Genomic DNA, 14,848 nt, shown 5'->3' on the forward strand with positions numbered 1-14,848 from the left:
AAAAGAGGACACATAAAGGTGAACATTTGCCAATGATACTCGAACTTGCTTCATAAGTCATATATTTATTTAAATAAAGCAATTTTTCTCCTCTGTTGACAGAAGTGTTGGCGCTAGGAATTTTCAAAATGGGGTCCCAGGGACCCCATCAAGTCATAAAAATGGGGTGCCACAGTAAATTTTTGGGGTAGCACTTTTTTGTAAGCGTTTTGAAAATAAATGACAAATGTATGCATTATCCGGTTATATCTCACATTCTATGTTGTGTTTTGGAAAAAGGTTGTCATAAACGTTACTTCATTCACTAAAAACAATAATACAAAAGAAAACAAATGTGTATACATATGTAAATGTATTCAGTTATAAACATTCATTGACTTTCTTCTTTCCTTCATGGATCTAAACTTTACCGCTGCTAGTTTTTTCTATGTTTTTATTGAATAAGTTGTAGGTGTATTTATTTCAGTATAAAAGTGTAAAAAGTGTTTTGCTTGGGTCATGAAATGATGATAATGGTGTGCCAGGGCATACATACATTTTATATTTAACGCTTAAATCTCTGGAGTCTACATCAACTTCACATCTATTCCTCATTTCAAAATGTTTTCGGTTTTTTTATGTTGTTTTTTTTGTTTGTTTGTTTTCCGCCCTTTTTTGTCAAACAAAAACATGTTTTTTTATGGCAAACACACAAAATATGCAAAATCTTCCACCAAAAATATTTTTTTTAGTGGAATATTTGATGTGAAGTAATCGGAACCTTTGATAGGTCAATAATTCATAATAACATTGATTTTGATTATTATTATTATGTTTTGAGCAATGACAGTTTGAATGAAAAAAAAAACATTTTTGTTTTATTAGTCAACATTGCAACTGTTTCTAAATGACATTTCACCTGTAAGCTTTTTTATTTCACTTTTGTTATGTTTTTGTTTATTTTAATAGTATTTTTAGAACGTGCCGTGGTCCTTTAAAACATTAGCTGAAGGCCGCAAATGGTAAAATAAAAAAAATCTGCGTCCTTTCTGATTTCAATGCGTTAAAAAGACACAAAAAGTGCGTTAACGCCAACACTGCTTGACAGTATAACAAAATAAGTCACACTTATATTCTGTAACATTCACAGTTTTGGAAAAAAAAGTGTAGAGGTAGAAATATTCAAAATAACCTCTTGTATATAATCTAAACATAAATAAAGCCTCAAAAGAAGTTAATTAAATTCAAACATAAAACAGCAGACGAGCTCTCGCCCTGCACAGCTGTTTTGTGCTTTGTAGTGTCGATATGGGCTTGTAGATCTTTATTTGCCACAGATATACACGATCCTGCTTTGCACACAGTGCATTCTGCTTCCCATGTGTCACGGCCAGGACCAAAACACAAATACTTTTCCCGCAAATCATCCGTGAAGTTGCATTTACTTGTCGGCATTTCTTGTTTCCATGTCTGTCTCCACTCACTAGCTCTCTCGCTCTGTCTCTCTGCCCCTCCCTCACCAATGTTTCTGCGTGCGCACCTTCACAACTTGTTTTGTTTAACCCCTTCTTAACTTAACCCTGAACGTACATTGAAAATACACGCAACCCTAACTCAAAATGGCGGACATTTGAGGCATTTAAGAAACCCCGCCCGGACAACCCCGTAAAAGAGGACATGTCTGGGGAAAAGAGGACGTATGGTCAGCCTATATTTGTACCATGAATTGATTAACGTGGACCCCGACTTAAACAAGTTGAAAAACTTACCGGGAACTTGTGGATCTCCTTCACCGCCTCGTCTTCCGCCAGCAGGTAAGCTTTCACTACCATCTTCAAGCTTATTCTTCTGGCCACCATCTTGCTGCTGCTTCTGCTTCTTCTTCAATGGCGGTTGGCAAGCAACCTTCTGGTGTGCATTACCGCCACCTACTGAAATGGAGTGTGGACCGAAGTGGATCCCTACTCTATAATATTTTATTTAACCCAGTGTTTTTTTAAATATGTCACACAATCACATTTACTTGCATTCTACAGTTAGTTTCCTGAACTATTATCATTACACTTGAGCACTTTACAAGTACGTTTTGCCCTTTAATTAAACCGGAGGTAATTAATTGCTTTTACTGGGAAAATTAAGTCTTTAGCTTCAAAGTTGAAATTGTGTATTTTTGCAAAATAGCAATTTCGAATCATTATGGCTGTATTTTCAAAATAATATTATTATTATGTTATTCTACTTTTAGGTTTCCGTTTCTGTTGAAACAGAAACCTATACTACAGGGGGGAGGGGGGGTAACTAATGTTACAATGAAATATATCTGTAGCTTTACCTTCTATCTGTGTTGAAATATACACGTTTGTATATAAGAAATACTTGACTTTCAGTATTATACTGTATATATATATATATATATATATATATATATATATATATATATATATATATATATATATATAGTTTGCAAATACATCAAAGATGCTATTTTAATCCATTTCTAATGGATAAAGCTTTGGCCTGGACAAGAGGTCATCAGGTGGTCCCCAACGTTCACCGAGTGTTTCGACCCTTAACCACAACACTCTCCGGTTGGAGGGTCAGCAGTGATTGGCCAGATCACTGCCCCTCTCATCCAGGCTTCCAGCTATTGTCCTCTCTTTTATGCCAGAGCCAACAGGAGGCTCTCTCTGCCGCTTCTCCCAGCCTACGAACGGCTGTTTTCCTCGAGTGACCTCTCAATCCGACCTTTGTCATCAGATTCCACACAGATTGAGCAGGGAATCCTCGACATCCAACTTCCACTGTCATCAGCCATGCTGTCCACCCCTTGTCCCGGCAGTCCTGGACAAGTTGTTGGTACTTTGTTTTCTTCCTCTCTGCCGCTTCCTCACATCCCTCCTCCCATGGGACAGTAAGTTCCACCAGGATGATTTTCTTTCCCTCTGGGGACCACATAACTATATCTGGTCTTAGAGTGGTGGACAGTACCGCCTCTGGGAAGAGGACCTTCCTCCCCAGGTCGACCTCCATCTCCCAACACTGGGCCAACTGCAGGAAGTTTTGCTTGGCTTGGCCTTGGACAACTGGTCTATGACCCTCTTTCACGAAGGTGATGGTGCTCAGCAGTGGCTTAGTTTTGGCGTGGTGTTTCTTTCTCCTCTCTTGCTCTAAGATGTTTGCGAGCATTGCCAACACCCTGTCATGGCGCCACCTGTATCTTCCCTGGGTCAATGCTGTTTTGCACCCAGAAAGAATATGCGCCATAGTTCCTTTACCGCCACACAACCTGCACAGCGGGTCCTCCCTCATTCCCCACCTATGCAAGTTGACTGGGGTCGGCAGGGTGTCGTATACTGCTCGGAGCAGAAACGAGATACGAAACGGCTCCAGCCTCCACAGTTCACTCCACGTCACGGTCCTCTTGGGAAGGTTCCACCTTGTCCAGGCACCTTGGGTTGCGAGCTCGACGGCTTTAGCTCTTCTTCCTTCTTCCTCAAGGTTTCGAACTTCATCCTGGATCATGGTCCTCTTTTCCCTGGGAGTGGACTTGGACCACTGCTGGAAATGTGATGTTCCTAGACCCTGTCTTCCAGTGCAAGGGCTTCCGATGGTATCTTTGGTCCTGAGAGATGATTCTGCCTGGGTAACAGCAGTGCTGGCGGCCCACTTCCTGCCAGATCTTGTTCTTATTCCAGCTTCCCTGATGAGTTGCTCTTGGGAGTCCCTATACGTCAGGGAAAGTCTGCATTTTGCGACTTTAAACTCCTCCACAACTGAAGACAGGGGGAGCTGGAGCTGACCCGACCTTATGTAGAGCCCCGTAGATGTAAAGCTTGGGGGTATTCCCAACCATTTACGAAGATGCTTGTTGAACTTCCTCTCCAACCCTTCAACTGTTGTTATGGCCACTTCGTACACAGTGAGAAGCCACATAAGTCTTTGGAGTAGGCCATGCTGGTAGATCCAGCACTTGTATTTCCCAGGCAGACCAGACTTGTCAATCTTTTTCAACCATTCTTCAACTTGATTTTCGGTGCTGTAGATGTTGTTTTTATCTGTCATGGAATCATCATACCACTTTCCAAGGCATTTAATAGGGTTCCCCTGGATGTTCGGGATTGTTTCCCCCTGAACAAGCAGCTTGAACTTTCCCGTTGTTTTTCCCTTTTGGATCACCAGACACCTTGATTTCTTGGGCTTGAAGATCATCTTTGCCCAAGTAGCCATACGATCCAGTTCCGCCAGGACCCATCTTGCCTGCACGTGAGTTGGTGTTATCACGGTAAGATCATCCATGAATGCCCTGATTGCTGGTTGTTGGCTTCCTGCTGCAGTCTTTGGTCCTCTTGACTTTGTGATCGCTGCAGAGATGATCAGGTTCATTCCCATGACAAACAAGATGGGGGAGATGGTGCACCCTGTCACTATTCCTTTCTCCACTGGCTGCCATTTTGTTGTGAACATGGCTGCTTGGAATCGTAGCTTGATGTCTCCCAGGTAGCTGGTGATCATCCCCTGGATGTAATGTGGGATATGGTAATGGTCCATAGCCACTTGGATCACGTTATATATTATTATATATTTTATATATATATATATATATATATATTCATATATATATATATATATTCATATATATATATATATATATATATATATATATATATATATATATATATATATATATATATATATATATATATATATATACACTACCGTTCAAAAGTTTGGGGTCACCCAAACAATTCTGTGGAATAGCCTTAATTTCTAAGAACAAGAATAGACTGTTGAGTTTCAGATGAAAGTTCTCTTTTTCTGGCCATTTTGAGCGTTTAATTGACCCCACAAATGTGATGCTCCAGAAACTCAATCTGCTCAAAGGAAGGTCAGTTGTGTAGCTTCTGTAACGAGCTAAACTGTTTTCAGATGTGTGAACATGATTGCACAAGGGTTTTCTAATCATCAATTAGCCTTCTGAGCCAATGAGAAAACACATTGTACCATTAGAACACTGGAGTGATAGTTGCTGGAAATTGGCCTCTATACACCTATGTAGATATTGCACCAAAAACCAGACATTTGCAGCTAGAATAGTCATTTACCACATTAGCAATGTATAGAGTGTATTTCTTTAAAGTTAAGACTAGTTTAAAGTTATCTTCATTGAAAAGTACAGTGCTTTTCCTTCAAAAATAAGGACATTTCAATGTGACCCCAAACTTTTGAACGGTAGTGTATATATATATATATATATATATATATATATATATATATATATATATATATATATATATATATATATATATATATATATATATATATATATATATATATATATATATATTGACGGATGCATATATCCACATTTATCCATAATTAAGAGTTACTTCTTTCTATATTTCTATAGTCATATTTTAAATAGCTAATGTTCCATCTTGTACTCTTTTCATTGTTTTGATCGTCTCATGACAAAGTGCTTGCACTGTGGACGGCCTTGAAGTAGGAGGCAGAGAAGAGGAGTCCTCCCTGCTTCCCTTCTCGGGCCGACTTGAGATAACGGACACAATGGGCATCTGTGCGGCCGTGAGGGCGGGGGGGGGGAGATATTGAAGAGGAGAGTGCATTCCGGGATGTTGTCAGATCAACTTGGGCTACGCATTCGTATGTGTTGTTCGAGGCTGGTCTCTATTCTCAAATATTTGACAATAAATTACAAAATACCTATCCTGTGCTTGGTGGTACATTTGAGTTCAGTTTATATGTCATCTAAGGAACTTGGGACTGACCAGCGTTTTACATCCCACTTGGAGGAACATCTGGTCAAACGCAACAATTTGGGGGCTTCGTCCGAGATGACACGCTGACAATTGGACCTTCTCTTGCAATCTTCTGGACAGACTCACATGGCCAAAACATAATTCAAGGTAAGCAGAACCTTTCTTTTTAGATAAAATCTGCATTAGGAGTCAGTCCTGAGGTCTGTAAGTCAAACACAGAATTGTACCCCAGACACAGAGTGGTGATTTTGATTGATTGATTGCATTTTGATAGATTGGTTGCATTTTGCCGTAGCCACCATTGCATAAAAGTTGTTAATACCACTCACGTCATTGTGTCAAGATTACCGTGACGGGCTGCTTCACTGACGAGTAAGCAAATAGTCGGGTGTGGCTCACCCTGGGTAGTTGGTCGCCGCCTAAAAGAGTAACGGGTTAGAGTTAGAGGCTCTAGCTGCGTATTGTACGATAAATTGCACGGGTTAGAGTTAGAGGCTCTAGCTGCGTATTGTACGATAAATTGCACGGGTTAGAGTTAGAGGCTCTAGCTGCGTATTGTACGATAAATTGCACGGGTTAGAGTTAGAGGCTCTAGCTGCGTATTGTATGATAAAAGTACGGGGTTAAAGGCCGCCGTATGGTTTGGGGGTTAAAGGCCACAATGGCCAAGGAGTGTGACAGACAAGAATGTGATGGCGGCTGGGGAAAATGTGATTAGTCATTACTGTGTAATGATCAATTGAATGGACGGTTGTCGACAATGGAACTAGCAGGTAGAGAGAAAAAAAAAAAAAGGGAACGTTCCTTGAAAGGGTTAAGAGGGAGTTTACAATACTCGAAAAGTCGTGAACTCAAACGTCTGGTAAAATAAAGTAAAAAAATTAAAAAGAAGTAACTGGAAGTTTTATGGTGAAGTGAAACGCAGAGAGTGTGCTGCTGAGTGTGAGTGTGTGTGTGCGGGAGTGCTTACGCATGCTCGTGTGTGTGTGTGCTGCTGAGTGTGTGTGTGTGTGTGTGTGTGCGGGAGTGCTTACGCGTGCTCGTGTGTGTGTGTGCTGCTGAGTGTGTGTGTGTGCGGGAGTGCTTACGCGTGCTCGTGTGTGTGTGTGCTGCTTAGTGTGTGTGTGTGTGTGTGTGCGCTGGTGAAAATGGAACACTCAGGGAGAGAATTTAAGAGTTTGGCGTATGATAAAAGTAAACAGGGATTACGTGGAAAAACGAAATGCAGCAAAAGAACCGATGATTAATGACAGAATGAACTGATTGTTTTTTTGTCTGCCGCGCATGCGCAAGACAATTCCAACGACCCGCCCAGACTTTGACTAGGACACCGCCCCCTACTCCAGTGACAAGAGAAGGAGGTATTAACACGCCCCCTCTAAGATTAATCCTGCCTCCGAAAATTAACCCCTTGTACACGTCTGACCATTTTCTCCGGCAGACATTTTTGACACATGACATTAACACTTTGGACATACTACAATATAAGTCTCTTGCCGATGCATACATGCAAGCCATTGTTGACCTTGCTTTACCACCTGTACCTCCGGGAGGGAACTTTTGGCCAAACACTTTGGACAAAGTTAACCCTGATATACACGGTGCCAAAAACAATATATGGCAGGACATTTTATTCATCCCATGCAAAATAAGGCTAATGACAGAGCAACAAGGAAACGACTACTTAAATTACAAATCGCTGAAGATAAAAGGTTAAAAGAACCAAAAGGTCAAAGATCAGCTAGGGTATATTCAGCAGTGGGTGACCTTGCTTTTGAGTTCCAACAGGTGGAGGAAAGAATCCTCAACAGACGTGCGGTTGGACTCGGGTGGTGGACAACACAATGCTTCAAAGCCGGTCTGGGGTAGACACTGTTTCGGCTGTGACCAGCCTGTTCACTGGAGTCGTGACTGTCCGAACATTTCCGAACAGGAAAGGTTCCGTAGTGCCAACAAACGAACACAAAAGCGTGGCAAAAGACGCCCACCGCAGGAGCCCCAGCAGGAGATACAGACTGGCCCCCTGCTGGACATGAGTGTCAACGGACAATGTTATCAGTTCGTGATTGACACTGGCGCCCCCCATTCGATTCTGAATGCAGAGGTACCAAAGAAACTGTGTGCTTCCTCTTTAAAGGTCGAAGGCTTCGCTGGGGTCACAAGAAGGTTACCTGTCACCAAACCACTTCCGGTTCAGATTGCGGGACACACACTAAAGCACCCCTTCGTGATTGACCTGCACACACCCTGCCAGATTGGTAATGACCTACTTTACAGACTGTACCCTGACATTCAATATCGCACAGAAGGAACCTTCCTGGTGTTACCTGACGGCTCAACCACCCAGCTGCGACACCACTACCAAGACTCCCCCATGAGCTCAGACCACAGCCTGAAACAACAGGAATGGCTGACATCCAACTGCTCTAACAGTGAAAACCCTGACTGACTGAGATGCTTCCGTGTGTTCTGCCACCCGACTCGCCATATGTTATGATTATTTATATATGTTGGAACTCAAGGTGTGGCTGCTCATGTTGACCTATCTTTGAAACAACTAGCATGGTATAAGATGGACACAATTGTGTCCCACATTGTTCACTTGCTCTCTGTCTCGCCTACAAAACCAAAGAACTTAGGTGCAATGATAAGACACGGCGTAGCTGCCAAACATTACACCGACACCCAAATACCACATTTTCAATTGTTTAGGTTTAGCACATAGTTGTGTTAAACACATAACTATGGGCTGCACTTTAGACACCTGTAGGCTACGAGGAGCTAGCAGCTACACAACAGCTGAGCTAAAACGACACACTACACATTTAAGCATATCAAATAATTATAGTTGCTCATTACATACACATAGTTGCCATGGCAGAAGTCTGATAGAAAGTATTCAGTAACAAACGTGTCCGCATCATTCGACTTTCTACAACATGAGCTTGACTTAATGAATTATTGGGGGCACCAGGTGTGGTAAAATTTCAAAATACTATTGCTAAAGCATCCGCCATAAGGGTAGTATTTTTCTTGTATTTGTGACAATATAAATATGAGCATATTTTGTTACTTTCACCATATTGAATAAGTTACATAAAAGTTAGGGTTCAGATGAGTTTGAGTTAATTGTGATATTGCTAAGGGGTCCCCTACCCTAACACCACCCCCCAGTGGACCATAGAGGCTGAAGAGACAATCATTGACCTCAAACATGACCTGCCCTCCGCTACTTGACTATTAGCTGACCTTTTTCTTAGATGTTTCTGAAAGTGATAGTATGACTAACAGTCCTTTTTTCAGAAACAGAAGGGGGTGAGTGAGGGTGGATACAGACTCCTTGGAACAAAATCGACAATCATCCGACTCTGACACATTCCATAGTTTTAACGTTTTTCCCGTGGGTAAGAAGTTATAACTAATTTTAATTTGAAAATAACGATTTTACACATCGATAGTACTTTAGTAGATCAAATTTAGAATATGGAGGAGGTGAGGGTGAACCATGTATAGTCTTTGATTTCACTGATATGATCAATACGGTACAAGGGAAAATGTACGTACTGACTTGTGTTGACAATCACAGTGGTTGGCCGGAAGCAACAACAACCTCAAAAGAGGATGCAATATCAGTAATTAAATGACTTGTGAATGACCTAGTACCCCGACATGGTTTCCCCAAAAAGATTAGGTCAGACAACGGCAACCATTTAAAAAAATACTAACTTAGCCTTGGTTGAAAAGGCTTTCGGACTAGAACACAGGTTTGGGGTACCATCCTGAGTCCCAAGGTAAGGTTGAAAGGATGGACCAGAACATTAAAAACTAATTGGCTAAAATCTGTGCACAGACCAAATTTAATTGGATTGACATGTTGCAATTAGCGTTAATGATCATTCGAAGGTCCGTGAATAAAACTGTTTTACCGCCCTTTGAGTTTTTCACCCTATGAACTGCATACAGGTCAGACCTTCCCAGGACCAGCAGCCCCCCATGGAAGGAGGACTCAGCGTAAAATCAAAATGGTATTTTACACAAAAAAATGCAGAATTTGTGTGCCAGTTCTTCTGTACAGATACGAGGATGACAGCCCGCCACTCCAGATTCCCTTCCGCCCGCTGAGAGGGTCAAGATCTAGGTCATCAAACGCAAGTGGACGGAGCCCAGGTGGACTGGTCCCTTCAAGGTCGTGGAACGGACGTCTCACGCCCTTCGACTAGCTGGTAAAGGGGACACCTGGTACCACCTCTCCCTCTACACTCCTGCTGAAGAACCTGACAGATTACCAGCGGATGTCATTGCTGACATCGCCACTACATCTGCCCCACTCGACCCCCTAGCAGCGCCTTTTGAGCCTGAGGCATCTGAAGAAGAACGGGAGCAGAAAACGACTCATTTTTAGTGTGTGTTACCGAGGTAACACACATAAGGGGTGATAGTGCTAGTAACCTCTCCCCCTCTAGGTCATAGAAGAGCGAGGCTTTAATTACACACACATAATCCTACAGCCCAGAAGACGACGCTGAGAGAGATTTTCTACCTATATTACTCTTTTCAACTTCTATATTGTATATCCTTATTTGAGACCAGCCTTTATACTCGAAGTTATCCAATTTCTTTTGCTTGTTTGCAGCATAACTATCTGTGTCGTTACATTAAGTGAAAAGTTTGATGTTTATCCCCGTTTCGTTACCTGAATTACTCTGATTTTGATAGACAAAAGGCAGGATGTTACACCCGACTAGTATTCCCTGACAGACTGCTGCTTGGGCTTGTTCTACTGTCTTTGTGTCTCAGTTCTTCCTTCCCGACGACAGTGACTGACAAGTGTCTTAGAACATATGGCGGACTTTAAATAGACTGGGTCAAAGGGGACAGCAAGACTTCTTTTTGACCTATGCAGTGTGTTTAATTGCGGGGGACATAATAGCTATTACCGTGGTAGTAACGACTCAACCCTGAACCATTGGTGTCGGATGCAGACAACATACTCTGGTAAGTGGTGCCCATCGTCCCTTTTATGTTGTTTTGGGGGTTGACCTGACTGATACAGACTCTAAAGGAATTATTAAAATTAATGTCCTTGAGAGGGTGATAACTACCTCTACACCCTCTGTAGCACCCAAAGTACCACCCCACCTCGGTGGTGTTTCAAAGGCTCTCACATCTGTGCGTGCTAATGACATCACCACTGAAGGCCTGGTAGCTTTGACCTTAGGAGCAGGTGCAGGCAACCTATGGCTCAGGTGGATGACTAGCATGGCTAAGAGCCAAAACCTGGGTGACTGTGTTGCTTGTTCCGCTGGACATCCTTTCCCCACACTTATCCCGCCCCCTTTAAGTTGACTGACATAAATGGCTTGGTTCAGAAGGCCTTAGAAGGCCTCCAAGCCCTGTCTAAGGAACTTACTGAAGTTTTCGGTGTCTCTGACCCCTTTAAAGATTGGCTCTAGACCACCTTTGGCAGGTGGACTGACATAATTAAGTCTGCCCTAGTCTCCTTTAAAGTTTTCTTGGCCATTATAGCCTCATGCGGTTGCTTTATCGCCCATGCACCCGCATCTTTGTTAGAGCTGTCAAAGGTCAACCCCACCCTGTCTCTAGGTTTGCTATGTCTCTGAAGGGGGTCTAGCAAAGTGGTGACTTTAAGACTTTCGAGATTTGCTAGTTTCCTTCCCTGACAATGACGACATTGACATAAACTCCCTCCATTTATCTCCCATGTAGCTATGCTTTTATTTTATTGTTAGCTTGCTCGAAAAAAAACAAAAAACCAGTACCTACTTTAATGTGGGGCGTGCTTTAGAAGTGTTGTACTAGAGGTAAAGATCTTTTTAGAAGATCTTGAAGGGGGAATTGACGGATGCATATATCCACATTTATCCATAATTAAGAGTTACTTCTTTCTATATTTCTATAGTCATATTTTAAATAGCTAATGTTCCATCTTGTACTCTCTTTTCATTGTTTTGATCGTCTCATGACAAAGTGCTTGCACTGTGGACGGCCTTGAAGTAGGAGGCAGAGAAGAGGAGTCCTCCCTGCTTCCCTTCTCGGGCCGACTTGAGATAACGGACACAATGGGCATCTGTGCGGCCGTGAGGGCGGGGGGGGGGGGGGCGGGGGGGTTGAGAGATATTGAAGAGGAGAGTGCATTCCGGGATGTTGTCAGATCAACTTGGGCTACGCATTCGTATGTGTTGTTCGAGGCTGGTCTCTATTCTCAAATATTTGACAATAAATTACAAAATACCTATCCTGTGCTTGGTGGTACATTTGAGTTCAGTTTATATGTCATCTAAGGAACTTGGGACTGACCAGCGTTTTACATCCCACTTGGAGGAACATCTGGTCAAACGCAACAATATATATATATATATATATATATATATATATATATATATATATATATATATATATATATATATATATATATATATATATAAAATAAATACTTGAATTTCAGTGTACATTTATTTACACATATACACACACATACCACTCATCGACTCATTGTTGCACTTGAAAGTGCAATGCTTTGCAGCCAGAAGCACAGCCTTTGAAGGAGCATAGGTGTGGGCAGCATCTGTGAAATTTAATTTGCAGGAAAGGAGTGAGTTAAGGGTTGAATGGTCCATCCTTGTTCTATTCTCTGTCACTATTTTTCTAACCATGCTGAACAACCTCTCTGATGATGCATTGCTGTGTGGCACGCACAAAAGTGCTTTCATCAAATGCACTAGAGTCTGGTATCTTCCATCTCTCCCTGGCATGGCCCAAAACCAGTCAATCTTTGCTTCCTGAGGAAGATCTTCACTGCCAAGCAATGTTGTGTCTGAGCAAACACAAAAACTCCCTGAGCATTCAGTGGAGCACATGTGAGCAACATCACACGTGGCAAAACCAGCAGCACACCTGTCTCAAACCAATCTTTTATTATAACACTCAAATGAGAGGAGTCATTTTCATGAGATTATTTTGTAATATTAGTGATTTGGCCAACTGGTAATGAAAATAAAATAAATCTTGTTTTTCATAAGCTATGGATTAGTATTGTACAATATGTCTGGGTGGGGGTCCTGCTTTGGAAATCATTTGTACCCCTTTCAGAGATCACATTTAGTTGCCCTTAAGCATCCTCATGTTGCACAATGAAATGTAAGCATAGGATGAAGTGTGCATTCCTGTAACTTTCTCTAGTAACAGCATTCCATGATTAATATCAATAAATTAACATTAATAATAAATGACAGTAGAATAAGCACACGTATGACTGAGGAGTCATAGTGTAACTTTGTGTGGTGTTTGAGTTGTCCGACTTTTTGTGTGGCCATAAACGCACCAGTGGCTTAGTGGTATGCGTGTTGGTGACAGATGACAAGTTGGTTTTGGCCTGGTTTGTACGGCAGAAAATGACTAGTTTTTCGAGATAGAAGTTTTTTACTCATGTTTTTGGTGTGGTTATGACCCAATATAAACAGTTTTGCTCAATAAAGTCCATCCATCCATCCATCCTCTTCCGCTTATCCGAGGTCGGGTCGCGGGGGCAGCAGCCTAAGCTGGGAATCCCAGACTTCCCTCTCCCCAGTCACTTCGTCCAGCTCCTCTCGGGGGATCCCGAGGCGTTCCCAGGCCAGCCGGGAGACATAGTCTTCCCAACGTGTCCTGGGTCTTCCCCGTGGCCACCGGTCGGACGTCCCCTAAACACCTCCCTAGGGAGGCGTTCGGGTGGCATCCTGACCAGATGCCCGAACCACCTCATCTGGCTCCTCTCCATGTGGAGGAGCAGCGGCTTTACTTTGAGCCCCCCCCCCCCCCCCCCCCCGGATGACAGAGCTTCTCACCCTATCTCTAAGGGAGAGCCCCGCCACCCGGCGTAGGAAACTCATTTCGGCCGCTTGTACCCGTGATCTTGTCCTTTCGGTCATAACCCAAAGCTCATGACCATAGGTGAGGATGGGAACGTAGATCGACCGGTAAATTGAGAGCTTTGCCTTCCGGGTCAGCTCCTTCTTCACCACAACGGATCGATACAGCGTGCGCATTACTGAAGACGCTGCACCGATCCGCCTGTCGATCTCACGATCCACTCTTCCCTCACTCGTGAACAAGACTCCGAGGTACTTGAACTCCTCCACTTGGGGCAGGGTCTCCTCCCCAACCCGGGGATGGCACTCCACCCTTTTCCGGGCAAGAACCATCTCAATAAAGTGATCGATATAATTCCTGGCCTCAAAGCATCTCGATAGACGTTACAATAATTGAATAGTGTTCAATTGAACGGTGTTGACGAACACCGTTAGGGCCGCTTGTTGTCACTGTCACTCAGAGTTGCATTTCAAAATTACACAGAATAAATGTGTTTATTTTGTTTAGAATTCAGATGGGTTTGATTTGGTGCGCGGCATATATTTGCTGTGCGCAGAGGACGCTTGAGCATTGCGCAATTGCGCAGGCGCGCACCTTAGAGGGAACGTTGTGCCAAGCACTTGGTACTCCATTACTTTTTCCCGGAGGCTATCCAGGTCCAATCGCAGCTGCGGCTTGGAACTTACAAGCGTATTTCTTCATCTTACTCGTCGTTGGCGTCGCCATGGCTGTATCTTCCTCGTTCTTCTGCTTCGTCACATTGTTGAGCACGCAGTTGTGCTCTCCCTAAAAGCCGTAGATGTTATAACGTGATCGGGCAGGCACGCTGTTTATATCGTGGGAAAACGGACGTGAAAACAGGCTGGCCTCCAGCTCCAGCTGAAAATCGGGGAGATTTTCGGGAGCATATTTGTCCCGGGAGGTTTTCGGGAGAGGCGCTGAATTTCGGGAGTCTCCCGGAAAATTCGGGAGGGTTGGCAAGTATGGCGGGAGGGGGACTTGGCGGTGGGTCGCCAGACCAAGTGGTCCCGAATCCACCAGGGCAGAGTTAGGTGGCGGCGACGCGTAGAACGCCGCTGCACCTGACGAGGTGGGCAACCCGGGAACGGCCACATCCGTGGTCGACGAGGAGGTCGGCGTACTTGGCGTGGTGGGCGACCCGGGAATGGCCACATCCGTGGCCGACGAGGAGGCGGGCGCGTCGTCGTGGAAGTTGCGCGCGT

At 43.4% G+C, this 14,848-nt stretch overlaps 1 protein-coding gene and 1 long non-coding RNA gene across 3 annotated transcripts in view; one reads left to right on the plus strand and one right to left on the minus strand.

The window, feature by feature from the left end:
• LOC133644957 (sequestosome-1-like) overlaps positions 1-2,059 on the minus strand; it is a 10,121-nt gene extending 8,062 nt beyond the window's left edge. For both annotated transcript variants that reach the window (XM_062039724.1, XM_062039723.1), the window contains exon 1: positions 1,749-2,059. In XM_062039724.1, coding sequence (XP_061895708.1) covers positions 1,749-1,838 — 90 coding nt within the window. In that variant the 5' untranslated portion in view covers positions 1,839-2,059. The remainder of the gene's footprint in view (positions 1-1,748) is intronic.
• LOC133644958 (uncharacterized) overlaps positions 1-11,848 on the plus strand; it is a 15,816-nt gene extending 3,968 nt beyond the window's left edge. The window contains exons 2-3 of the long non-coding RNA XR_009824860.1: positions 5,751-5,903; positions 9,720-11,848. This is a non-coding gene — a long non-coding RNA (uncharacterized LOC133644958). The remainder of the gene's footprint in view (positions 1-5,750; positions 5,904-9,719) is intronic.
• The last annotated feature ends 3,000 nt before the right edge of the window (positions 11,849-14,848 follow it).

Source organism: Entelurus aequoreus, linkage group LG28, assembly GCF_033978785.1.
Source record: "Entelurus aequoreus isolate RoL-2023_Sb linkage group LG28, RoL_Eaeq_v1.1, whole genome shotgun sequence".
Taxonomy (NCBI): Eukaryota; Metazoa; Chordata; class Actinopteri; order Syngnathiformes; family Syngnathidae; genus Entelurus; species Entelurus aequoreus.